The sequence below is a fragment of the Pseudopodoces humilis genome, chromosome 4, assembly GCF_049639895.1.
Source record: "Pseudopodoces humilis isolate 2021_Gansu_Grassland_sample_001 chromosome 4, ASM4963989v1, whole genome shotgun sequence".
NCBI lineage: Eukaryota > Metazoa > Chordata > Aves > Passeriformes > Paridae > Pseudopodoces > Pseudopodoces humilis.
The window spans coordinates 58,360,137-58,381,287 of NC_142203.1; the positions used below are offsets into that span (position 1 = coordinate 58,360,137).

General features: G+C 38.4%; 1 protein-coding gene across 2 annotated transcripts; it reads left to right on the forward strand.

Moving 5' to 3' along the window:
- Positions 1 to 85: 85 nt before the first annotated feature.
- On the forward strand, positions 86 to 19,814 carry DEPDC1B (DEP domain containing 1B). 2 transcript variants are annotated; one of them, XM_014260453.2, is made up of 11 exons: positions 86 to 145; positions 598 to 863; positions 4,707 to 4,842; positions 8,430 to 8,557; positions 11,299 to 11,429; positions 12,473 to 12,520; positions 12,987 to 13,127; positions 16,165 to 16,331; positions 17,833 to 18,009; positions 18,672 to 18,857; positions 19,161 to 19,814. In XM_014260453.2, exons 1-11 carry the CDS (start codon positions 98 to 100, stop codon positions 19,320 to 19,322), a joined length of 1,590 nt encoding a protein of 529 aa, XP_014115928.2. In that variant the 5' UTR covers positions 86 to 97; the 3' UTR covers positions 19,323 to 19,814. The 2 variants fall into 2 exon arrangements, with proteins under 2 accessions (XP_014115928.2, XP_014115927.2); XM_014260452.2 differs by having other exon boundaries at positions 17,872 to 18,009.
- Positions 19,815 to 21,151: the final 1,337 nt, after the last annotated feature.

The following is a 21,151-nucleotide window of genomic DNA, read 5'->3' on the forward strand; positions in this document are numbered from 1 at the left end:
CGCGGGCCCGTCACGTGCGGCGCCCGCCACCCAATGGGCGGAGGCGGCGGGTCCCCGCCCGGGTCAAACGCGGCGCGGAGCCGGCGCGGCCGCGCCTATGGGGCCGCGGCTGGGGGGGCCCGGGCCGTACCGTGCCACCCGCCTGGTGGGTGCCCCCGCCGCCATCCCGGACACTGCCTGCCTGCCGCCTGCCCGCGCCTCTGTCCCCGGCGGCCACTCGCTCTCGGGCCTCCTTGGGGCCGGCCGGTGCTCCCAAGGCCGCGTCTCTGCTGGGCGGGTGCGCCGGAGCTGGTACAGGGCAGAGCCCTGCCGGGCGGAGAGGCAGGTTCAGCCTTTTGTCCCGGTAAAAACTTAAGGGATGCTAGAGCCGTATCCGTAGGTCCGTGGGTAGTATGGGGCTCTAAATACTTCAGACTCCTAAATCTGTCTTTTGTTCTCGGGTCTCGACAGTTTAAATCCTGGCCTCAGGTTTCGATTTTCTTGTGAGCGCAGGTAGTCAAAAGAGTGTGTAGTTCTGCTTGCAGAACTGGCTGCGTTCTGGTTGCAGGAAAACCTGAGAGAAGATCTCCCGTAACGACTTGCTTTGTTCTTTCCCAGTGGAACGAGATAATCGAGCTTTTCCGTGCTGGGATGCCCTTACGGAAGCATCGCTGTCGTTTCAAGAGCTACGAGCGTTGCTTCAAAGCCTCGGAGGCAGTGAACTGTTTGCATGAGCTACTTGGCTCTAACCAAAATTTTGGCCCAGAAGTGACTCGCGATCAAACGGTTAAGCTGCTTAAAAAATTCCTGAAAAATCATGTTATCGAAGATATTAAAGGAAGGTGGGGCAAAGAGGACTTTGAAGACGATGGCCATTTATATCGGTGAGCCTGTGTACGGTGATAGAAAAATGTTGGTTTTCTGGAAACAGGGTATAACAACTCTTGCTCATGTCTTACAAATATTTTTTTTAGAATGACTCTGAAAAGGTGTTGCCATGTTTTCCCCTTTTCCTTTAAAAGACTTTAATTTTCTTAGTAATGGGTAACTGCCATTTAATGATTTAATGTTTGACTTCAGTTTTCTTGTCTGTTTTGAAGTATTTTTGAAGGTCAGTTCTGTTCACTTACATTAGTTGAATATCGACAAAAGTTTTCACATGGTATCAGTCTCTGATTCCTGATGGCAGACGTCAGGTTTGTTGGTGCTGGAATTGTACATATTAAGACACATAGGAGGAAGTAAGAATGCCGTTGCTCATCCAGCTCCAATAATCAATCCTCTTTCACCCCAACCCCCTGACTATTTTGGTTGTTGCCTCCACTTCTTCTGAGAGAAGAGAAAGGCGTTCTGAATCTAAAACATTTATAATGTAATCTTTTTTTTATGCTCCTTGGTTTGTAGATGGACAAGGGACAAAGCTTTATTTGCTTATCCTCAAGGATGCTTATTTACTTATACCTGATGCTGAGCATCTCAGCTGTGGCATGTTAACGGAGGAGAAGAAACTTCTTTGTAATACAAGTTTAGCATTACTGGACTGGATTCTTTGACCTTTTGTGACTTCTGTTACGGTTTTGTTGGACAGAAGTTGCAGGTTCTGAATTTGTTCCATCTTGCAGTGTCTTGTTTGGTGCAGAAGTATTATAAAGATGACTATTACTTCAAGTATGGTTTTGTAATTTTTATCATGGTAAGCCTTCTTTTGAGGAAATGGAGTTCTCATCATGCAAAACATTAGGAAAAATAGGTTAGTAATAAGTTTACGCTTCTACTTATTAGAGCTATTATTACATACTCAAATTTTGAGTATTATTTTTTAGGTAATAATTTCTTAATACTCTTTGGGGAAATAGTACTGAATTCACACTTGATATGCATTAAGTCAATTTTTCGTTTTGCTCTATTGATCTTTTGTTTTTATTTCTGGCATTAAATCTTGTCAAAAGATTTAATATGAGGTTTGATAACTGCTGGTGTTATGGTATATTTCTTTGGTTTGGATTTGCCATGTTTGTGTGGCTGTGGGGTTTTTTATTTATTTTGCATTAGCATGAGTATATATTCAAATTATTTTGTTCTTTTATTTCTTTGTATTTTCAGTCATGACTTAACTGAGTTGCAGTCTGTGGAAGTTGGCTGGGTGTTTCTGTGCTTTTAATTTTCTGCATGCTCTGCCTACTGATCTGCTATTGGACAATGCTACTCATTTGTTATATATTTTGTTGTGATATGCTTTCTCCCCTTCCCACTGAAAAAATACTTACTAAAATACTAATTGAACTTTTTTTCAGTTAAACATGCAAACCTTTCATGCAACTTGAACTAGAGCCAGCTTTTTCCTCATTGGACTTGGTGCATAAATAAGCTATATACATTACTCTCTGCTTTAGGTATTAAAACATGCTTCTCTTCTACTTAAGTAGCTAAATATTGGGTTTCCAACCTATTTTGCTATGTATTCAGCGTCCTGTCAGCTCCCTCTGGTGGACTTCCCTAATGCTACATGTAAAATAGGTTTTTTTTTTTCCTCCTCACCGCTCTGATGAAGGCAGTGGTACGAGTCAATTCTACTGACGGTGCTTACTTTGGAAATACTCACATGCTTCGTACCTTCTGTATAAATTTATGAGTTAGCATCTTGTAACTTTACACTGTGATACAGAGTTGTGTCATTCATTAACTTCGTATGTAAGTGTAGCTGTCAGCTCTTGTTTGTCCACAGAGTATGCAAGAGAAATATTGCCAAAAGTTGGTTTGTGTGAGAATATTTGGCAAATATTACATGTGAAGATGAAATCTAATGTGACTCCTAGAAATAGCAAAGACTTACCAGCGTGTCCTGACCTAGTGGCTCAGCTGAGTCTACAATAATGAATGAGAAGTTATTGTTTTGGAAGCTGTTGGGCTTTACACATTTTTTTTGGAATCTAAGCCATTCTATTAAAAGCAAAAGGGTTAGCACTCTTGCAATGATAGCAATCTTTTGGGAATTCAGCAGTAATACTCATTATATCATGGAGATCAGTGATAGTTGACCTTGTCCTGTATCCTTTGTTCTGGAGACAAACAGGTATCTCTAGTTCTTCTTTTTATAAACTCCCCAGACTAGTGGTGCTGGCTATAACCAGTTCTGATCTTGATGTGTCAGCCTTGAGTGCTCCTCCGTCCTTCTCTTTGAGAGACTTTAATCCTTCTCCATCTAGATCTTGCTGTAATGCTACCTTAGGAAGGGAAATGCACCTCCTTTTTCTGCCTGTAAGAACTTATTCTTTTACTGATTGGTTGCAAATCAGGGCAGCAAATGACACCAAGTTAGCAATTGTGAAGAGCTGGAGAAGAAACAGGAAACTACTGAGAATAGTGTAAGGCAAAGGAAAAAGGCTGCAGATATGTGGGTAGTTTTATTTTAACATTAAACTCTTAAGAAATAATGAATATCTGAAAAATGGTTGAGAACACTCAACAGCTGAACATCTGCCGTCAAGTCTGGCTTACCACTGAAAAACAGAGTAAGTCTTGCAGGCTTAAAGTGAGGTGCTTACTGTTGGTTCTGAGGGTTTGTCTGAAGGAAGTGATATCTCTTTGTCGTGGATGTGTGTTGAACACCACTGTGCAATGTGCTTGGTGTGTGTGGTCAAAACAATCAATGTGTTTAACCACTCAGTGTAACAGTACTGGACTAACCAAACTGCTATACAAATTTAAATTAAAAACTTATTAAATGTTTCAAGTGCCTTTAGAAGATAGGGTGACATTTTTGGGCAAACTTGAGGATTTCTCAAGCATTTTTTCTGGGTAGGATACATATGCATGCTATCCAGCAGTGTACAAGCTCTTGTTGCAAAGCCATGGACATACCTGTCTTTTACATTCTGATTTAAAAGAGTGAGTGAGTGAGTTAAGCAGTTTCTCACCACATCAGGAATCTCAGCATCTGAAACCTGGGAGTGAAAGTAGACAAGATCGAGTCTGGACCAGTCTGAAGAGGTGTTGCCATCTAACTGATTTGTCTTTCTGATATGCTGTTATTAGTTTCCTTGTACATGCTTTGACCTAAGCTTAGCAATAATTTGATGCTGGTCAAGCTGGATAGTTTGTTTTCCTTCTTTTCTACAAGGGCTGGTTTAGGGCTTATTTCTGCTAATTTCTTCAAGGCACTTCTTGAAATGCCTTAAGAAGTCAAATAGTTACCCGCAATATGAACTGGAAAAAGACTCCAGAAAAGAACTGCAGGATATGATCTTCGCACAGAAAGCATGTAAACACAGAAGAACCTGGTAATGTGGGGAAAACTTTGTGTGGACACTTGCATGCACTCTAACTAAATCCGAGTGTTAGTCATGCAACTTAGCAATAAAGCTTTGTTTTAGGAAATGCATGCTAACAATGCACTTGACATGGGGGAAAACATACCCACAGCTTTTTCAATGTCTTCTTGTGAAGACCTATGTCATTGTCTGTTTGTCATACTTTCACCCAAGGCTCAGCTGTATCATGGGAGGTACAAAGGACCTGAACTATTCTGGAGCATCAGCTGGAGGGCAAACAATACACTCCACAATGTTTTTGTATCGTGTAACACCAGTCTACAGGGAACTCAGTTGGGCTGTGAATGTCCAAAGCATTTGTTGTATTTTTGCATGTGAAGGCTGACTACGGTTTTGCATTGGTAAATAGGGATTAGGTTGACATTCAGAGACTTTAAAAATGTTCTCTAATTGCAGATTTCCTCCTTCCTCACCACTGAAGTCATATCCAAAGAAAACTTCATGTGGAAAGGAAGTAATTAAATTTCCTGACTGGAATGAACCTAAGGCTGGCCCTTCTCAAGAACACATCCCAGTGAAATCTGTTGCAATGGTAAGGCACCCAAATTTATTTCCCCAGACAAAAGCATATTTGGAAAGAAAACTGAACCGATGACCTCTATGCTGTGTCACAAAATACTTGCTTATAAAATTAAATGCTAAATACTTTTATTTTAAACTTTTGTGAAGAAAAGTTTTTCTTAAATTTGCTGGAGAAGTAAGCTCATAGTGTTCTTTGTGCTACACAATGTCCTGAGCAATTTGAGTTCAGCAGGGTGTATTTTCCCATATTTCATTCCAATTTGCTCAAATTCCAATAGGGCATTTATTATATTGCAAGACAAAATAGTCACACTGTAACTCTTATTTGGACACTTCATGTATTGGAGTATATACAGTATTACAACCTTCCTAGCTGCTGTAAGGCTTTTACTGACTCAGTTTCCTTTTTCATAAGGAATATGTTTTGGCTAAGGTGATGTGTTCCTGATTTTTCAGTTATCCTTTGTAAGCTTGGAAAATCATCCTGCCTCATACTTATCTGGATTGACCCAGCCTTTGTAAAGTTGTTGAAAAAACTTGCTTTCATTAATAAATCAAAATTGTATCAACTCTGTTCTCCCAGACACAGTAAAAGATTTCTGGGGTTATGTATATTCTAAGCGCTTCCTTCAGTATATCTAATATATGTGTGTTCTTATAATTTGTGAACTCAGGATTTCTTTGATGATTTTTTGCCATTTTATTACTGTCCTTCAGTGCAGAACTCTGGCCTTAGATTTCTTGATGAGCCATAGTCTATTTGGAAAAATAGCTCCTACCATTTTGCTGGACATCTAAATATTGTGAATGAATGGTTATTCCTTATTTACAATTCAATTGTGTGCAAATCAAGTGCACCCTTTATGTACAGTAAGCTTCTGAAGAGAAAAACATGGTCCTTAGAACTTCAGTATTAGGTAGAAGATTGTGCTGATTTTGCATTAACTGACATTTGCTGAGAAGGGAAGAAGCCACCCATGGAAATAATTTTTCTGAGAGAAGCTGCTAAGAGCTTCCTCTGTGCCTGGCAAACACCAATAGCCAGCTAGCTCTGAGAATTGACAACCTATTAAACCATTAAGAAGCTAGATCCACCTCTGTGTGATTCACATTTAAAGACAGGCAAGCCCAGGAAATGGCTCTCTTGCTTCCAGTCTTGGAGAGGTAACTGGGCACCGGTCAGGCTGGCCCTTGCCGAGGCCGGGTGTCCCCCCACAACACAGGCAGGCAGACCTACGGGTCAGTGAAAATCCTGCTGCTGCTGAGTTTCACCAGGAGCTGCTGGGAGATCCTAGCTCCCCCACAGCATGGCCCCAGAGAACTTTAAGCATAAGCAGCTTTGGCCTCAGCCTGGCAGAGATCGTGATTACCTGCAGGCCTGGGTGAGATATTAACTCTTCCACTGAATAGATGAAACTTGCAAAACATTGATCCTCGCTTGAGTGAGAGAAAGGGACAGAGTAAAGACACTTAGAGAAACAACATGAAGGCACCAAGGTCAGTAAAGAAGGAGTCAAGTCTCGGGAGGAGAATGAGGCGATGCTGTAGTATTGGGCTGAAAGCCTTATTTTGATAAAGCCATGAAGATGGACTGTGATGCACTAGAATATCCCCTTCAATTCATGTGAAAGTATGGGGGGATGGAGTGTTCAAATTGTAGACATGAGCAGAGACATCCATAATGAGGTAAAGCAGATGTTGAAGGAGCTGGGATCCCATGAGAAGCTTGAACAGAGAGAGATGAGAGTGATGAAGACCCTTTGCCCCCAGGGAAAGAAGAAGCAGACTTCTGTTTCCAGAGATGAAGATAATTTCAGACATGAAGAAAACCTTTGCTTTTGAACAGCTCATCCTTAAATAGTACCCCACAAGTTGACATGGCCCATAAAGGCAGCTGTGGGAAGGCTGCATGAGATGGAGGAATTTCACAATTACAGATTTTCTGGGTGGCTGCTGTCTGTGGAAGTTAAAAAGCCGCAAGAGAACTTCTTGTGAAGAAGTCTCCATGGCATGGTGAGAGAAACTCATCTCCCTACAAGAACTCATGAAAGACTCTTGTAGAGGTGGTAACAGATTGAAAATCCCAGGTTTTGTCTCTATGTTGTCAGTGGGAAGGAAAAGATGTTGTAGGGAGGGGAGGAGAAGTGTTCTGAAGGTTTTATTCTGATTCTTATTATTCTTTTAGTTCTGTGAATAAAGTGTAAGTATTGAGCCTGCTTTGACCTCCTTCTAGTTCATATCTCACAGTGGGAAATGAGTAAATAATTCTAGTAGTGCACTGGTGATTTCAGCCAGTGCTAAACCCACTACAGAGATTAAGAGAGACGAAAAATGGTGCCAAAGACAAGAAAAGAGAATAGAGTATTTTGGTTACTGAGCAAGTATCTGTTGAAGGTGTTACAGCCTCCAACTGTGCTCTAAATTTCGTCCGAGCATCCTGGCCTGATAAGAATTGGCAAAAGTCTACCTCTCCATCTGACTCTGTTAGAGTCTATATGCATAGAGTTTGACATAGCTCAAAGTCTCTTCATTGGCAGTTTGGATTAATACAAGTAAGTGAGACAAAGGTAGAAGCTTTCTTTTGCCTCCTTTATAATTAAGTCTAACTTCCACTATGCTGCTCAGGTAGGCCGCTAAAAATGGTGGTACCTTCAATTGCTTCAGCATCAGTCACTTAGTGGCTGTGTGCATGTGGATTGATGAGCATGGGTCTGTGTCATGAAATACTGATGTGGAAGACCAGACCCTTAATTTCAGAGGGTGCTACTTGCTTCCAACTAGCTCTACTCTAGTCTGCCATGGAACGACAGATAATTAGTGCTTGGAGTATTTAAGTGCATTCCTAGACTGCAATTTGTGGTTTGGTTGTGATCACAAGGAATACTTTTAATGGGCTAATACTTCAGCACTGGTCTGTATTGTAAATCAAGGAACTGGAATGATTAGGAGTTTTGCCTTGAAAAGGATGCTGCTGATACAAGAAGCTGCAATATATGTCCACCTGTTGATACCCTGACAATCTTCAAGAGTCAAGCTTGGATGTGAAGGTCGCATAAAGGATAGTGGTCTTCTGTGTTCTCAGCTTTACTTTACACTGTTACAACGATGGAGATATGATGGGTGCCTTCAGATGTAGTGGTTTGCTTTTACTTTATGTACAGAACCTGTAATTGAACTAAATGTTCGGTTATTTTCAGTATATGCTGAAAAGGATTGTTTTTTTGTTCTAATATTTTGGTATCTTGTCTTATAATTCTCCAATAACTTTTCCATAAACAGATGTTTAATCTTAAAATGGTAGATGAACTGATTTTAATCATGGATAGGGCCTGAACATAGGATTAAAGGCCATTGACTCCTGAACTTTAATGGCTGTTCTGACACACATTTTCAGCTTTGGACAAGTTACGGAATTGAGAAAAGGTATGTGTACAGGACTGAGAAAATGTTTAATTTCTCTGAAACACAAATACTAACTTGCATCCTGAAGACTTCACTGGAATTTAGGAACACTTGTAGTTCTATACTATAAATGTTTTATATTGCTTAACACTTGAAAAGTCGCCAGTTAATAAGGAGAGTTTTTTCTGATTTCAGTACTCTGAGATGTGGTACAAGCGACACAGCATAGCTATCGGGGAAGTACCGGCATGCAAACTTGTGTTCTGCAGAGAGCTAACACAAACAAATATAGAAGAGATATGGAAATCCATGACTTTGTCACAGTGAGTATACTTATGAGTCATTTGCTGTTATAGTAAAACTGTGTAGTAGGTAATAGTCTTGTCTGTCTTCTCTGGTAACACTTGTAATTTCACCCACTCACTTTTCATCACTGCCTTCAAAGTCATAGTGTCTAGACTAACTCTACCACTTGTTATTTGGCCAACAAATTCAGCAAATAAAATCTGCAAAAGAAACTTTACTGTGCTTACTACCTTCCGACTTTTGCATGTTGTGTTATACAAGTCTTTGTTGTGTGGGCTTTGTTTTGTTTAATCACTTTCTCTGTCTCTTGTTCTTGTTGCTAGGAAATAAAAGCGCTTATGTAGAAGTGCTATGAAACCTTTCAATGGCAAGTACAATACTTCGTATGAGATAAATGGAGTAGCTAATTGAGTGCTGAAGCTTTGAAATTCAGATATTCTTTACTATATTCAAAAGGGATATCCTATGCAAAGTTAAAGTGATTGCTTTGGACTATTTCTGCAGAGGACAAATGTTAATATACATTGGCTGATATTGCAGCATAGTTGAGGTTTTACTAATGATCACTTTAGTGTAATTCTAGTGCATTATCTGCATGTAGTGCACTCAGTGGTGAGGTGATCACTGGTGACAGCATGATTTGTGAAAGCATGATGGGCAGCAGGGGCTTTAGTGCATGTGTACTCCTGCGTTTCCTGAGCCAAGGAAACTCTGGGGAAATGGAGAGAGTCTCAGGAAGCCTGAAGCTCACATGGTAGCAGCTGACAGGACCTGGGCAAGTGAGACCAGGGGCAGTGGTGGCCAAGCCCCTCCTTTACATAAAGGCCTCTATAGAGCTCTAGCAACCAAAAGACCAGGGTGGACAAACAAAGGGTTGGCGCAGCAGATTGTGTGGAAGGATGCTGAAACCATGACAGCTTGATCAGGGAACAATAGTATTCACCTGACAGAAAGTCATGACCTCTTTAAGTTTGATAATTGACACAGACTCCCACAACTCTGTGTTGGAAGAGTATGATTGTGGGAATCGGGAGACTCACAGCTGCCCCTGACTTTGTTTGAAGCGTTCTGCTTCAGCTGGATGTGCTTAAATCTATGAACCCCAATGGGATTCATCCCAAGGTACTGAAAGAGGTGGATGATGTTATTACAGGATCTCTCTCCATTTTTTTTTCATTTATCTTGGGAGTCTGGAGAGGTCCCTGTTGTCTGGAAGCTGGCAAATATTTTCTCAATTTTAAGAAAGCAAAGAACAAAGACACCGGTAATTACAGGCCTGTCAGTATCACTTCAGTGTCTATAAAATTATGGAAAAGGTTATTCTGGGAGTTAATAAAAAAAATATTTGAGAGACACACATTGAGAGAGTCATTGGTCATAGCCAGGACAGTTTCAGAAGGGGAAAATACTGCTTAACAAATTAAAATTTCTTTTATGACAAGGTCACCCATCTAGTTGACCAAGGAAAGCCAGTTGTGTTTGTGGTTTTGCATTTAAGCAAAGCTTTTGATACTTCACAGTATCCTTCTATTTAAACTGTCCAGCATGCAACTTGATGAGTCCATAATATCATTTGGTGAGCAGCTGGCTCATGGGTCGGGCACAAAGGATTGTAGTAAATGTGGTTGTCTCTGGTCAGCAGTTGACAGTGTGGTTCTGCAGGGCCCTATTCTAGGACCAGTGCTCTTTTATGTTTTTATAAATGATATGGATGCAGGAATTGAATGTACATTAAGTTTGTCCATGGTACTAGGTTAGAAGGAACTTTGGATTCATTCAAGGGTAGACAGGGCCTCCAATGAGGTCTGGATAGAGTGAAGAGCTGTACAGTCACCAAAAGCTTTGAAAAAGCTGAGAGGTGACCTCATTGCAGCCTACAACTTCCACAGAGGCAGTGAGGGGAGATGTGGAAGATCTCTGGTGACCAGCAACAGGGCACAAGGAGATGGAATCAAGTGGTGTCTGGGGAACTTCAGACTCCACATTAGGAAAAGGCTTTTCACTCAGAGTGTGACAGACCACTGGAACTGCCTCCCTGGGGAATGGTCACAGCACGAAGCCTGACAGAGTTCAAGGAGCATGTTGGCAACACTTTTAGTTATATGGTACAGTTTTTTAGGTACTAAAGTTACTAAACCTTTTCTAGGTAATGAAATGAAACTCTTTTAGGGCTATGAAGATCATGAAGGGTCTAGTGGGGAAGACATGAGAAGTAGTTGAGGTCTCCTGGCTTCTTTAACCTAGAAAAGAGGAGGCTGAGGGGATATTGCAGTGCAGTCTGTGATGAGGGCCAGAGGAGAATACACTGGTGTCTTCTCTGTGGTGGCCAGTGACAGGACTGAGGGAATGGTCTGAAATTGTAATGGGAGCTTTAGGTTGGTTTAGGAAAAGAGTCCTCATCCAGACAGTGGTTGGGCTCTGGAACAGGCTCCCCAGGGAAGTGGTCACAGCACCTAAGCCTGACAGAGTTCAAGAGGTGTTTGGACAATGCTCTCAGGCATGTGGTATAATTTTTTGTGCAGAGCCGGGAGTTGATCTTTGTGGATCCCTTCTATCTTAGGATATTCTGTAAATCAAGGCAGTTCTGTGAGGAGCAAGAATTGCAGGAAATTATCCTGAAGGCTGTCATCCAACTAGAGATATTCTCTATGAATGAAGGTCTCTTTTTTTTCAAATTGTATCCTAATACTTCCTGTTTGCCTTTTCCAGATTAGATGTGTGTTCCAGATATGACCTGTATGTTTATGTATTTTTGCAGATTGCAAAAAGTCTTGGGTTTGGATTCTCTGGATGAAGTGTTAGACATAAAACTTGTGAAGTCAAAACATATAGTTCAAAATGTATATAATGCCAATAAGCAAGGCATTGTCACTTTAGAGGACAAATCAAGTGAGTATTTTAGAAATTTTAATTTATTTTTTTTATATTGTAATCTACTGGGATTGAAGTATTAGTTCTAATCTACAGTAACCTGTTGCACCTTTATACTTGTGTGACCACATCTGTGAAAACTAGAGTTTTTTGCAAAGTAAAACGCTATTTTCTGATATCCCAATAGCAAGAGTCAGGGTTTAATCCCTATTTATTCTCTTAAACATATTCTGTCTTTAGTAGGGTTAAAAATAAGTATGAAACAGCAGCTACTTTTTACCATTTGTAAATATAGGGGTACTAGTCACTTCAAGGTAACTTTCTTGGCCCTACTCTCTCAACCACCTGGAGTCTCTACCGGAAGAAGAAATACATTAAAAATTGTGAGGGAGCCAAAATGTACATTAAGAGAGTATTGAATTTTTACTCAATGTGTTTTGAAGATAGTACCCTGTTTAAAACTGTTTTGCACATCAGGGAAAAAAAAAGCATGTTTTCTGCTCTGATATATCAGAGTATTATTATCACCATGTTTTTCATAAGATTTGCAGACAAACTAAGTACAATATTGAGACCTAGCTTTTTTTCTGAATAAAACTGCCTTCAGATCATATCTGTGTTCATTTCAAAGGCAGTTGGACCATCTCAAAATATTAACTTCCTCCCTGCAGAAGTGGCAAAACTGAATATATGAATGCTTTTCATCATCTTTTGTACAAAGTAAACACTTCACTGTATATCACTGGGGAAGGCTGTATCTAGAACTAGTTTAGTCTGATTTTTACTTTTTTTTTTTAGAGTAGGTTAAAGATTTCTGATATGACCTGTTTTGCTGATTGAGCTGCAAGGGCAGAATGTATAACTGTTTGATAATAGTGGAGGTACTGAAGTATAGATGTAATTCAAGCCAGATCCTACATTAGGGTATAGCTTGCCTCTGGAGTCACTTATTTAATACACAGGAGGAACATGTTAAAGTGTTTTGAGCTTTGCTTCTGTCTAACAGTTGAATATTTTTTTTTCTTTTTTCTCCTTTTAATTTCTGTTTCTTCCCCATGCAGAGGAACTACCTCATTGGATATTATCTGCAATGAAATGTTTAGCAAATTGTAAGTAAGTTCAGAAGGGGAAAAAGATCCCACAAAGAACCCAGCCCCAAAAAAATAAATTGAACTTACTTTGTCTTCACCACTTTATTAAATCCTGTTTATATTTACTTTTAGTCTTTTTTTATGATGATTTTCTAAAAGAAAGTAGGAAAAAACTTGTCAGCATGTGTTCTCCTTCCAGTGCAGCTTATTTAAACTAAATATATGGGGGTTTAACTATTCTATTAATGTTTTTCCTCTACTATGTTTCTTCACTAGACCTACTGGGAATAGATCAGTCCAGCAGTAGATTAATAAAATTCCACTTATTTTGAAGAATGAATCTTTTTTTTTGTTATTATTATTTTTCTCTAATGATCCATTTTAACAGACTGGATTAGAAAACACTGATCTGCTTGGTGGCTGAAAGTCAATGCTCTCTCTCCTTTTTGATCCATTTTGTTTTGGTTTTTTTTGTTCCTTGTAGGGCCCAGCTGTTCAGATCTGAAGCAGCCTACGTACTCAGGCTTCGAAAGAGATGTCTTCAAAACTATAGTGGATTACTTTGGCCAGATGAAAGAACCTCTTCTCACATACCATTTTTTTGATATTTTTGTTAGTGTGCTGGGTAAGTAGTTTGGGATGTAATGAAAAAGATGTTCTTTAGACTTAATTTCCTGGAGTTTTCCCTTACTTAAATATTATCACAGATGAATTCTTTAGGACCTGTCCTTTTCATTCTACATAGAGAACAGTTTAATATTTAAATTTATTTCATATTACACATGGTTTTATTTTTGTATCTTTTTGCCCACATTAGTTCAAAAGTCTTTCATTGATTGTCTTTATAATATTAAAGACCTCTGTTCGTTGCTCAGCATCCAACAGATGGATTTTAACAGATTTTTCTTTTTTTTTACAAATGCTTAAACATCTTAAAAACTCTCATAAGCTCTTAGAAATTGCTTGACTCAAGTCTAGATTAGAAAGGATTAGGGCTTTAAGCACTGTTTTTAACCGTGGAAATACGACATTTGAAGGGAATTCAAATACTTTGTTGCTTAAATTTAGAAATTACATTAACTAATAAACTGCTTTAAAGAAGCAATGGTTTAGTTATTAACTAGAACTTTTCAGGGGTTCACACAATATTAAAATTGACAATTCTGATCCTATAGATGGCATCCTGAAAGACAGTAAATAGGAAAATATTTGATTACATTTTATGTAATCAAATATCAGAAAGAACAATTGAGTTGATTCAAGTAAGCCTGCTTTGTAGCATGTTCATTTTTTGAGTTTCTTTCTGTGTGAACAACAGTGTTTGTAGTAAACTATTGAGATGAGAAGGGAATGTAGAATAACACTTTTTTTCTGGAATTTAGTATTTTTATACTTCATGAGTTGTAGATCTTGCTCCATACTGAATTTACTTCAATTTTTGACTTCTTTTTCTTAGACAAGTCTTGTTGATACCTGTAAAACTTATTCCTCTGCTTTCATACTCTGTTTCTGTTTGTTTTTCCATTGTTTTTCACATCTTTCAGGTTTTACAAATTTTATTTCACAGTGTTTCATAAATGTAAAATTAGAAGAGGGATTTCATGCCAATGTGTATGTGAAAATCAGTGAAAATTGTGCAATCTTTCAAGAAGTCAAACATTAATTTTGTGGTCTCTTTAAAAAAAAAAAGTGAAGTGTTGATATCTAATCATTCCTTGCTCTTCTAAACATATGCATTAATATGCTTGCCACATCTTCCTTTGAAATTAGAAAAAAACATTACTACGGAAATTAAGTTCAGCGCTTTACCCCTCTCTTTGGAATGCGTTACCTACTCCATACTTCTTTTTCAGTAAGAAACAGTTTCCATCTTTTACACCATGGAGTTGACCAAAATAGTGGATGAGGGGGTAGCAGTGGATACTGTTTATGTTGAGAGTAGTAAAGTTTTCAGCACTGTCCTTGTTTGCATCCTTGAAGGCAAACTGAGGAAGTACAGGCTGGACTGGTGGGTAGTGAAGTAAACTCAGAAATCAGTGCATTTGCAGGGCTAAGAGGGATGTGATCCATGGCACAAAGTCTGGCTAGATATCAGTCAATGAGGAGCCCCCCAGGGCTAGTAGTGTGGCCAGTAATGGTTAACACTTTGCTATTGACCAGGATGGTGGCACATTCTGTCCTAAACAAGGGCACTGTGCTCTAAACAAGCACACAGATAACTAAAATGGGAAAGAACAGCTTATGCAGCAGAGGGCTGTAGTACCATGCAGGGTGACCTTGACTGGCTACAGAAATGGGTAAACAGGAATCTTAAAAAGTTCAGAAAAGGGGAAATGTCAAGTCCGCTCCTGGGGAGGAATAATCCCATGCACCAGTAAATGCTGGGGGTAACTGGTTTGAAAGCAGCTTTGCTGAGAAGGACTTGCAAGTCCTTGTGGGCACTAATGTGATGATAAGCCAGCAGTGTGTCCTTGAGGCAAAGAATATCAGCAGCATCCATAACTGCATAGAGCGCATTGCTGGAAGGTCGACAGAGATGTTTTCTCAGCACTAGTCCGCAAGTCCAGTGAAACAAATCAAAAATTACTGAAGACTTGAAATGTGTGTCATAAAGGATGAGACTGATAGCAGGACTGTTTAGTCTGGAGAGGAGAAGGCTCAGGGAGAATCTAAGTAGTCTGTATAAAAGATTGATACAGGAGGAGTAAAGAAGAAGAAGGAGCCAGACTTCTATTGGTGATACCAAATGACAGGGCAAGAGTCAATGGGCAGGAACAGAAGTACAGGAAACCTCATTTTCATAAAGAATAGCATTTTAATTGAAAGGTGATCAAACAGTGGAAGCAGTTGACCAGAGAGACTGTGGAATGTCTGTCTTTGGAGCTATCCAAAACCTGAGAGGACATAGTCCTGGGTTCCTTCCTGTAGATGAACCTGCTTTGAGCATGTGAGAAGTCTATATAATCTCCACAAATCTCTTCCAACTTCTATAGTTAGATGAAAAAAAAAAAAAAAGGACTTAGTTTTCTACCTTGTTCCTTTTCTAACAGAAATTACTGCTAGATTTTGTTTCCTGACTTTTGTTCTGATACTAGTGCTGTTTAGGCAAAATAATAATAGATGCTTCCTTGGCTGAGCCTTAACCTAAAATAAGATTATACTTTGGTGATTTTCTATAGGTGCCTAAATTACTATTACCTTCTACTGTGCCTGTTCAGTCTTCAAATATCTCTGCCATGCTCACTAAGTGTTTTCTCAAGAGTCGGTAAGCAGAGGTAGGCAAAGATGCAATGTCTGTAGGTGTGAGGTGCATGTTGGTATTGTCATAGCATACCATTCAGTTGTGTTTAGTGCTGAGGTAATAAAAGAGTGAAGGATGAAACAAAATGCTGTAATTTTTCATGCATTCTAATATCTAAAGTTGTTGGTTATGGCTATCAGTGTCTTCCATCAGAAAAAAAATCTTCTAAAACCTTAAGTGAGTCCTACTAGTCCAATTCTAGGGATATCTTTCTAGTCTCTTTGGGGAGTGGAGTTCTAAGACAATCTTGAATGAGTAAGAAAGGAATTTTGGGAGTCCAGATTTAAAAATATTATGTTAAATGTTACAGAAATATATAACTGAGAAATGTTCCCCAACCTTCTGATCTCATATAAACCAGGACTACTGCAAAAACCCAGCAAGGCTGTAGAAGCTCTTCAGATATCTTGTCTCCTACTGCCCCCAGAAAATAGAAAAAGACTACAGCTGCTGGTGAGAATGATGGCAAAAATTAGTCTAAACCAGGATTTGCCACCTCTTTCTGAATCAGTGAGGACCAGAACTTTGGTACGTATATGTGCAAGGGGAAAAGGTCTGGACAGGCTTTTAGAACAGCACAGGTTAAAGATTCTTACTGGAAAGTACAAACAAAATACAATTTGCTTGTTTAAGGAACAGGTTTGTCTATCCCAGCTATGTGGAAAGCAAATCTGAATTTGAATAAAGTGGGATTTCATGATAATTTATGAGCACACAAATAACTTGCTCAGAATTTAGAGGTCTCCTTTCCTTTCGAAGTTAAATCACCACTGAATTCACTCTTGAATAGGAAAAAAGCACAAACAAGCAACCTCCAAAAACAAACAAGCAAATCAACCCAAAAAAAAAGCAGATGAAGTCTCTGGTGCTCTTAATCACTGCAGACAGTGTTAATGAAAAAGAATTCCTGTTTCAGTCATAGCTAGAAATATGGAGCTGGATGTTCTGATTGACCTGTTTTCAGCCATTCAAAAAAATTAAAATATGAACCATTTATTTCAGTAGCTGTTTTTTTTCACCACTCTTAAAGTAAGCTCCAGTCTTTGCCAATGCTTCTTCTGTAGGATCATATGTAGTGATATCACTATGCTGATGTTTGCAACACACCTTACAAAGTTATTAGATGTAACTTAACAATTCCAACTAGCTAACAACATGGTTTTATTTTGGTTAATTTAAAAATCTCTGAAAATTAAGTGCAATGGAAAACTAAGCTGCAGAGCCATTCTCTCAGAATCCTATATATATGCATAAATCTAAATGCGCTCCACAGCAATTAAGTTTTTTGTGAACTCTGAATAGTATTTGACTAAAATAATTAATTTTTTACTGCCAAGGTTATGATTTAATTAACTGTAAGTGGTCTTTCATTAAAATTATTGTAATTTAAATGTTGTTATTTGTAAATGTTGTAATTTAAATGTTGTTTTTAGAAGTGAATCCTTACAGTCTGAGCGTTTTGTACCAAGTTTTAATTCAGCAATGCAGGTTACAGTACATGACAGAAATCTTTATTGACTTCTGTGATTCTAATGTTACAAATGACTGGTGCACAAACAGAAATCTTTTAACTGTGTGCTTGAGCACAAGACTACATGAAGTTAACTGGACCTGAAACTTGATTTGATGATTTCAGAATAGCGGTATTAAGTTTTCCCTGTAGTGCCTAATTTCTCTTAAATTTCCATGTTATTTTTAAAAATCTCAAAATACATATGCCCTCTTTAAATATCCATGTGAAGTGGCTGTTCAGCAAAGTCTTGAGAAAAAAATGGCATTCATCCCAATATCTAAATGGATTATCTGTATGATAGGTATCTGTATAAGGCAGGAGCAATCTTCAGTGCACTCATATAATGTCACTGAACATAATACATTTTTTAAAAATACTGATATGTTTGAAGTACAGTAAATATTGTGGTGGTAAAATATTTGTTCTAAAAGATCACTTTTTAAATGCAACCTGATTCTCTACTACTCACTCCTAAACAGAAAAATACATGATAATGATGTGGGTCTTTTTCCTCAGATGGTTCAGGTGTTTTCCCGTTGTATTCTCTGCTCAAAGGATGAAATAGACTTGGATGAACTTCTTGCTGCTAAACTAGTATCTTTTCTCATGGATAATTATCAAGAGATCTTAAGTGTTCCTTCTGCTTTAAAGTCTTCCATAGAGGATCATGTTGTACATCTCCAGAGAGTCCAAGTAAGTACCTAGTGAAAAAACCTCTTATGTCTTTCTGTTTGTAGATTGAATTTATCTTTTGTTCTCTGAAGATCAACAGTTCTTAAAAGACTTTTTTCCATCTCTATTAGCTTTTGAAGAGCTAGTTATTTTTGACTACTGATGTTGAAATATAACTGTGTTTAAATGAAACTAAATGAATCTTGAATTTGTTTAGAGACAAGACTCTCAAATATGTTTACCTGTTTGTCAGCACTACTTTCCCATGGAATGGGCAAGCTATGTTTGTGGTAGTGAAGAAAATGGAATCATTATAATGTGTTTCCTGTAATGTTCTGGATTTTTTTTTCTTTAGAACCTTCCTTGCTCAATTTTCTCGTCTTTCTGTTTCCTGATACCATATTTTGGTTTTTTTCCAAAGATGATTTTTAGTTCTTTTGTCTGTTTTCTACTGGAAAAGTTACTTTAAACTTACTTCAAGAGCTGAACAGTCTTCCTTTCTGTCATATTTTTTGACTTACTGGAACTCACTCAGTTAGGGCTGGAGATAAAAATTACAGTTTAGAGTCTCTATTCAGTATTTCCTCTACTTAATGTCTTGGTGTGTTCAATTGAATCAATCCAGTTTATGGAAGTATTTTGCAGAAAACATAACTACTCTTTTTTTTCTACTGTATCTTCAGATAAAATATGCTGGGGCTGATAGTGATGCAGCACTTCCTCCTCCATCATTTTGTCACCAAATCAGTACAGGTGAATTTGAATGCCAAAGGGCAGCTGGCTCTCAAGAACCATTGGCAGCTTTGTTGGAAGAAATTGTGATGAATAAAGAAATATCTGTGAAGGATAAAAAGAAGAAGCTCAAACAAGTAAATAAAAATTTCTTCGCAGTTTCTAACTTCAACTCAAAAACATTTATCAAGTCTTAGACATATATTCTTCTAGAGAAATATTGAAATTGAAAATTGGGATTTCAAGATTTATAATAATTTAGAACAAGTATGCTGTGATGAATCAACACAAATCAATATATTACCTAATTTTCAATATAGAGGTGTGGAAAGTCCATTAGAGAAATAATTTCTCTGCTCCAGAAATACAATAGCTTCACTTTAATAGCTTATTGTATGTGTTTGAACAAATTCTTCATTTGAATTAATGTACTTTTCTAGTTTCAGAAATCTTACCCTGAAGTGTACAGAGTACGATTTCCTACCCCTGAAACCGAAGCGATGCTATTTCCTGAAAAAACTAAGCAGAAACCACCAATACTGATGTGGGCCTTAAAAAAGCCTTTGCAACCATTTCACAGAACGAGAAGCTTTCGGATGTAAATGGTTTGAAATATATCAGCAAACAGAGACAGTGTATTGTCAATGGATTTTGTGCAAACGGAGCCTGAGCAGCATATGGTTACTAAAGCAAAACTACTGGGGATACTGCTAAGAGCATAGAAAATGTTGAAAGAAGAGGAGAGTATTGAAGTTGTAGTAATGTGAACCATTATCAGTATTTTTGTAAAGCATTATTTTTTTAAATGTCTGTTACTTTAAAACAAGCAACAAAAAACAGTAACAAAAAAACCCTAAACAAGCCCACCACAAACTCAATGGGATTATTCTGTATATGGGTGATACTGTACAATTGCTGTGGTTTGGTTTGACTATCATTTTATGTCTAAATGCGTTTGTATGTAATGTATTCTTTGTAACTAGTCAACAGCTTTTTTCCTCCCTGAAAATGAGTGTCTTGCATAAACTAGGCTGTATTTCTGCACGTATAGTGTGAGGAATGAACCTACTGTACATGCTTGAATAAGTATGAAACACTGGATTTTGCTTTGCTTTTTGTGAGAGACTGTAATATTAAAAGTTAATGATTCAATCAATTGGCTGTTTGCAAAGGCATTAGGTTCTTTGTTTGCCCCTCTCAACCACAGGCGATGGGGAGTATTTTTGGGTTTGTGTTTATGAAATTTGTAACCTGCATAAGAACAACCCAGGTGCAGAAAGGATGAGCACCCATCACCAGAGGATGACTATAACAAACCCTCGTTTTGTGTAGCAGCAAGCTGGGGTTTGAGACAGATAAGGGATAACACCTCCAAGAAGCAGATCCTGCAATGTGGAATAATGTTTTTTATCATGCCAATTTCCTGCCTTACATAAGTGGCTCAGGTAGAAAATTCTCTCCCATCCTGAGAGAGATACAGGGACATTCAGTTATGCCTGAGAGTATTCATCCCTTCTTTTAAGGCAGAACTGGCTCAATTCTTCTGGCATGACAAATAGGGGTCCTGTCTTTGCCTCCAGACTCATTTCTTGGGCCTGCCATCAGAGGACTGCACATGATCCACAGTGTTACAAGAGATAGTGTAAAACTCCTGTCTGAGGAGAAGCACCTGGGCATTCCCACCTGAATGTGTTGAACCCATTGAACTTTAGGTTTCAGGGATTTCTTGTACCCCCTGATGGATCAAAACTGTTACCATCATTTCAACCATCACTGGACATGTAAAGTGCAACAATCACATCTCATAGGGTGGTGATATCTTTCATCTTCGCTATCTGCTCTTATCCCTTCTTTCTATTTTCCTTGTATATTTTCTTAAGTGTAATCATTATACTTTTATATTGCTATATTTCTATAGATAATAATCAAATCTGCTACATACATCCTTTCCATTTTAACCAATTCCAAAATCAACCTGTTACCTACCTACCCACCTACCTACCTACCTACCTACATTTTTATTTGTAAAAACTCCACCATTCATTCAGTGTTGTGTCACTGTAGTCTGCCCTGAGGGATCTATTAACAAAAACCTCACTTAACCTGCCTCAGGGACAGGTTGTAACATTGCTGACCCTAACATGGCAGATTTATTTTTGAAAACTAATTTTCAATTTTCTGATTCATGGTGGTGCATTACAGCTTGAGTGAACTCTCTTTGAAATTCTATTAACTTTATGTAATGCTTACCTGTTCTGATAGGCAATGCAGCCCTTTCCCCCTAGTTTCTTACTGCATATTGTTGTACCTAGCTGGGTGCTTGACAATAGAATATTCTTTATCAGAAAATTTTAAAGCCTTGAGGTTCCTCTCAAAATGGAACTCAAATATTGAAGTGACATTGTAGCGTACATGCATTTATAGATTTAAT

Coding starts and splice junctions, on each gene's coding strand:
- DEPDC1B (XM_014260453.2), top strand. CDS start 98: ATGGGGCCGCGGCTGGGGGGGCCCGGGCCGTACCGTGCCACCCGCCTG. Junction 146..597: donor CGTACCGTGCCACCCGCCTG/GTGGGTGCCCCC, acceptor GTTCTTTCCCAG/TGGAACGAGATAATCGAGCT. Junction 864..4,706: donor GACGATGGCCATTTATATCG/GTGAGCCTGTGT, acceptor CTCTAATTGCAG/ATTTCCTCCTTCCTCACCAC.